Below are 6,284 nucleotides of genomic sequence, written 5' to 3' on the forward strand. Positions count from 1 at the left end.
GGGGAAAAGACTGGAAATAAATTATTTGCATTGATATGTCCTGATGACAATTTTAAAGAAAACAAAAAAAGTGTTTGCATAAATTGAAGAATTATTTCCTATGTTGTGATTGAGAGGTTATGTTGGGGGAGGGGGGCGATGACAACTTCCTCATTGGCTCAAGGGGGCGATTCGTTCAAAAAGGTTAAGAACCACTGATTAGAATATAATAACTATCAATCAAGTGACAAGTAGTATCATGATGTAATTAGGTAAGATCTAAAAATCTCTTTTTCCATTTTGAGATACTGCCCAATTATTAATCAGTTATTTAACTCTATCCAATATTCTCTTTAGTTTCTTGCCAAAAATTGAAAGAACAGCAAGTTGGCATTGGTGATTTTCTGTTGAATTTCACTCTTCTCACTGGGAGTTCCAATGAAAAGAGGATACAAAAAAAGAAGTTTAGTCTCTGTCCAAATGGAGTGTTTTCTATTCTGTCATATATGGAAGAAAGGATTTTTTGTAATCTGGAATAAAGAATGTTATGAAATGGACAATATCATCTTTAATCTGCAAATTTAACAGAAAAAGCATTGTATCTATCATCCAGAAATTCAACAGAAGGGAGGTTCAACAGCCATAAAATAAAATGATATTAACATTTCAGATAACTCTTGACTTTTAGTATGGCAATATTATAAAATGCCATATACAAAATAATGCATATTAACTTTTCCAATTTTCATACATTAAACTAAAGCTGTTTATCTTTCTGTAGTGAAATATACTTACATTTTCTTTAAAATAATATTTAATTAAAAATTTTGTTTGCATACTCTTTTGAATCTTAAAATTTATTTGAATATTTAAAATTGTTTTATAAATAAGCTGTGAGAGGCCATTATTTCAAAATTAATTGATTTGATTCAGTGTCTGATTTTTTACTGGGATGGGTGCGGAGGAGGGCAAGTAATGGATGCAGACAGAAAAAAATATGTAAGTAGCCAGAATACAGTATATAATTCAGAGCTGGGCATAGAGAGGAAAAGTAAGCACTTTCTATGTATAATATCAGGCCTCCTGAAAAGCAAGGATTCCTACCTTGAAACAGAATGTTACCCCCCAAGAGAAGAATATCCTTTTGACTCCCACCGCCCCAGGCAAGAGGATGATCTAAGGGTTTAAAGCCGGTATGATTGTATAGGTCAGTGGTGGCGAACCTATGGCACTGGTGCCAAAGGCAGCACTTGGAGCTCTCTCTGTGGGCACACGTGCCCTTGCCCCAACCTTGCCTCTCCCCATGACCCCCTCCTCACCAGCAGCCCTCCTGGAGAAGAGTCACACCTGAGTGTGGCCCACACGGAGCAGTGCAGTCAAGGACATGGCAGCCAGGCAGCGTAGACAAGACTGCCCTCACGCCCCATTGCTCACAGTTTATGATGTGGGGCGTGGGCAGAGGGCGTGGCTGCCATGGCACTGCTGGGCGATCTGCGGCGGGCCCTGGAGGCAGTGAGTGGCCCTGGGGGCGGGGCAGGGGGAGCGGGGGCAGGGCCAGTTTTTGGGCAATCGGTCTCTAAAAGGTTCACCATCACTGGTATAGGTTCATGAGTCACTTGCAGTATACTGTATTTGTGTATGAGATGACCACACAGCAAAGACTCCCATTTTGGAACAGGGAGTTTTTTTTTAAGATGACCTAAATTTAAAGTCTCTTTCTGAACAGCAGAATGGTGACAGCATCACCACCAAATGGATTTGTAACTGACTGACAAACTACTCAATGAGTAGTCCTTAATGGTACTGCATCTACATGGAGGGAAGTAAGCAGTGGAGTACCACAAGATTCTGTCTTAGGCCCAGTACTCTTCAATATTTCCATAAATGACTTAGATGAGGGAGTAGAAGGGGAACTCATCAAATTTGCAGATGACACTAAGCTGGCAGGAGTGGTCAACACCTCACAAGATAAGGTCAGAATCCAAAAAGATCTTGACAGATTTGAACAATGGGCCCTATCCAACAAAATGAAATTTAATGTGGAGAAAATCAAGGTTTTACACCTAGGCAGGAAAAATCAAAGGTACAAGTACAGATAGGCGAAACCTGGCTCAAAAACAGTAACTGTGAAAGGGACCTTGGAATCCTAATGGACAATCACTTAAATATGAGCCAGCAGTGTGCGGCAGCAGCCAAAAAAGCTAATACAATCCTTGGTTGTATAAACAGAAGCATAGAATCAAAATCACATCAAGTATAAGTACTGCTTTATAAACCCTTAGTAAGACCACACCTGGAATACTGCATCCAGTTTTGGTCACCACATTACAAAAAAGATGTTGAGACTTTGGAAGAAGTGCAATGAAGAGTAACTAAGATGATTACGGGCCTGCAGAAAAAACATATGAGTTTACCTGAACTTAATATATTTTTCAGATTTCTGAGATAAGATGGTAAAGAAATGTGATTCACATTTTGCTATCACCCAACTTAATTTGTACATCATATAAATAGTGTTCAAATCTGAAAGTTATTAGTGTTTATATATTTTCCAGATATTGCATATCTTTAATACAAAAGCAAATAAAAATATGTTTGGGGAAATTGTGTAGAAAAAAAGTATGTGTCTGGGAGCCCAAAAGAATACTGAGCTGTTTCTGTGATGGCTACAGAATTTATCGCAGGGGTTAAGTGAATAATTTTATCCATAAGATATATTGCAAAATGGTCCTTCTGCTTTCTTTTATGTACTTTTATGTCATTATTTGCAGTAAGATTTATTATTCAGTTCACATAAAGTTAATGTAGAATCATGAAATTAGTTGTCATCACTGTTAAAGTAGACTGTTACATGAACAGTAGCTTGAAACCAATCCGATTTTGCCTGAATGTTGTTTTCTATTTTGTTTGTCATCCTTATTTTTCCATTGCCAAATACTTAATGTTATCAATATTATGAATTGGCCCCGTGAAATGGGGAATATTTTGGAGATTGTGCTACTGGTCTGATTCTTTTCCAAACTGCAAATAACAGTTTTCACAATAGGACATTTGCTATCCAAAATAATCTGGAAAAAGTCCCAAGCATAGAAAAAACATCTGGCAACATAATCCTATTGTACAATTTTAATACGTCTCCATCTTTTCAGATTAGACAATCTAAACATAATGAAGGTGGATTCTGTTTATATGTGAGACCATCATGGATTTTGCCCTCAAGCATGCATATAGTATCCTATTTCAACTCCAAATAAATATAGAGTCAGGAATATAATCTTTTTGGAACTTTGGGGTGAGAAATGGGAAGCTAAGACAATTACAAAGGAGCAGAGATGATGGCTGCAGCTAAAATCAAAGGACTGGCAAATGTCCCATGGAACATCTGGCACATGCAGTTCTACAGCTTCCGAAATGTTTTTGATGTATGGCAGTTCTAAGTCTTCCGAAAGGCAGTTCTAAGGCAGTTCTAAGGCTTCTGAAACATTTTTGATGTATGGCACACTGAGTATTTTGAAAGCTGTAGAACGCAGCTTCCAATATCTGCGAGTGGGCCTTGCATAGCACTGCCCAGAGGTTACCATATGAGAACAAATTATGCAGGAGCCCTGGTGGTGCAGTGGTTAGAATGCAGTACTGCAGGCTTAGAATGCAAACTGCCAGCAGTTTGGCAGTTCAAGTCTCACCGCTCAAGGTTGACTCAGCCTTCCATCCTTCCAAGGTTGGTAAAATGAGGACCCAGATTATTGGGGGCAATATGCTGACTCTGTGGAGAGGGCTGTAAAGCACTGTGAAGCGGTATATAAATCTAAGTGCTATTACTATTCTAAAGATTGCTTGGAGGTGGGAGATACTTCCAATGTAATGTATTGAATCTCCTGCATGGATTGCCCCCGTGACTATGTAGGACAGACGGGGAGGAAGCTAACCACCAGATTGCAAGAACACAAGCGAGCGGTCAGATGAGGAGACCTGAACTCATTGGTCGTCTCATACTGCAGTGAACAAGGACATACATTCAATTTTGCAGCTACTAAGATTGTTGGACAAGCAGGCATTAAAACAGCTATGGAAGTGATTGAAGCCTGGGAAATGGGTCCCTGGTCAGTCAACAGGAATGCTGATTTACATCCAGCTTATCAAGTACTTAGGAGGCAAGATCTGGGCAGCACAAGAAAACAACAGCCAAAAGATTAATAGCCAGGCATCAACACCCCAATCAAGATCTAAAAGGCACACGCAACAGGCACCATATAAATACCACACAAACAATAGCCCAAAGCACATGCTCTGCTTGAAAGAAGTTCCCGGAAGATGGGTTCCAGCACGAGTCTGAAAGCTCGGAAGACTAAACCCCTGGTCCCGATGACCGACCCAGATTGGATCCTACAGTAATAAATCAGTTTAATTGGAATTTCACATGTACTGATCTTCTGCATCTGACAAACATTCAAGATAGGAAAAAGAAAAATTGTGAGATAAAATCCTACAATAGCATCTGAATGAAGTAAAGATGAAGATTGTTGGAAGCAAAAGAAAAAAATACAAAGTTAGTTTGTTTGATCAAGGTTAAAATAAGATGTATGTATAAATCTGGGGTTCCTTTATGGACTTCTTGCTGACAGCAAGCCTATAATGTTGATTTATAGACTTTCATATGGAAAAAACATAGTTTATGGGAAAAATAGATACTTGCATGTAACTTTATAGGGAGTGATGAATTATCAAGTTTGTACTTATGATGAAAATTAGAAGTTACTTTTTAAAATATTTCTTTTTTATTTTCTCTTCTTTTTCTTTCTACATAACTGTTCTCCTTTTCCTTTATTCTCTTTTCTTGTCAAGGTTAGCTCATATTTTCTTTGACTATTGTAATTAAAATTTTCAGTAAAATGTTTTTTAAAAATGAATTTAATCTACTGTAGCCGTGATATTTAGGTGATGAATAATAAGTATTTTATGTTTATAGTCAGGCTTCATTATGAATAATGTTATTAACTGTGTTGACATGCCCCAGGATAGTAATTTATTTATGTGTTTAAATAAAAGAATTAAAGTAAGCATATTTAATTGTATTTCAGTTGCAAGAAAATCAGGATGAAATTGAAAATATGATGAATTCCATTTTCAAGGGAATATTTGTCCATAGATATCGGTGAGTAAAAAGACATTGGGAATCCTAAGTAGCAGTCAAAAATAATATTTTCCCCTGTCTTGCTTAAAATTTATCAAATAGACAGAATATAAACTCCAGGAATTGACATTTTATGAGACATGTGTAATAAAATGGTTTAAACTATGTATTTTAAATTGTTGGATTACAATCAGGGAGGCCCATGTTCAAATCTACCCATTGCCATGGAAATATCATGATGGCTTTGGGCCAATCATTTCCTCTTAACTCAGCCCCCCCGCCCCCCCTACAGAGGTGCTATTGTGGAGAAAGTTTGATCAGAGAATGTTATGTACACTGACATGATCTCCTGCAACAGCGGGATATGGAGACTATGCTTAAAACTTCATGGAAAAGATGGATTTTGAAAAAATAAAATTTGGGACTGACATGGGACTTATGGACTTCCTGCTGTGCATTCAGGGAAAGGGTGCAGATACTTCATAGAACTTTAATTCTGTATACTTGTATGCTTTAAATCACCTACATGAAATAACTCTGATTTCAAACTGTCCTTGCTGATTAGCATTAGAGACAACAAAAGACAAATGCCATATCATTTAAAGGAGGAAAACCGCTAAGAAAAAAATAAACATTACACTACTGTAATTTTATACATAAAATTAAACAATATATTTTCAACATTGTTTTTTTATAGTGATGCTATTGCTGAGATTAGAGCTGTTTGTATTGAAGAAATTGGAGTGTGGATGAAAATGTACAGTGATGCCTTCCTGAATGATAGTTATTTAAAATATGTTGGTTGGACACTTCATGACAGAGTAAGTGCTGCATTGCTATAAATATGCTATTTTCATTTTTTATGTGAAAGAGAATATTGATTTCTCATACTTTTTCAACCTTTGTTACATTTAACAAGATATAGTCTTATCAAATCCATTTTGGTTCATTTACCGTATTTTTCGCACCATAAGACGCACCTGACCATAAGACGCACATCGTTTTTAGAGGACAAAACAAAATAAAAAAAAATTTCTAACCGGCGGTGGCGCGGTCAGGTAGGCGGTGGCGGCGCGGTCGGATAGGCGGCGGCGGGCCGTCCGGGAGGCCGCGGGGGGGTGCAGCGGGCCACGGCGGGCTGTTTTGGAGGCCGCGGGGGGGTGCGGCGGGCCGC

At 38.0% G+C, this 6,284-nt stretch overlaps 1 protein-coding gene across 1 annotated transcript in view; it reads left to right on the forward strand.

Annotated features, from left to right (window-relative positions):
- The window catches only part of LOC107290043 (cohesin subunit SA-1), a 113,045-nt gene that overhangs the window by 77,893 nt on the left and 28,868 nt on the right, over nt 1-6,284 (forward strand). The window contains exons 8-9 of the mRNA XM_015818886.1: nt 5,058-5,131; nt 5,808-5,931. Of these exons, the coding sequence (XP_015674372.1) occupies nt 5,058-5,131; nt 5,808-5,931 (198 nt within the window). The remainder of the gene's footprint in view (nt 1-5,057; nt 5,132-5,807; nt 5,932-6,284) is intronic.

Source organism: Protobothrops mucrosquamatus, unplaced genomic scaffold, assembly GCF_001527695.2.
Source record: "Protobothrops mucrosquamatus isolate PMUCROS unplaced genomic scaffold, P.Mucros_1.0 scaffold812, whole genome shotgun sequence".
NCBI classification, from domain to species: domain Eukaryota; kingdom Metazoa; phylum Chordata; class Lepidosauria; order Squamata; family Viperidae; genus Protobothrops; species Protobothrops mucrosquamatus.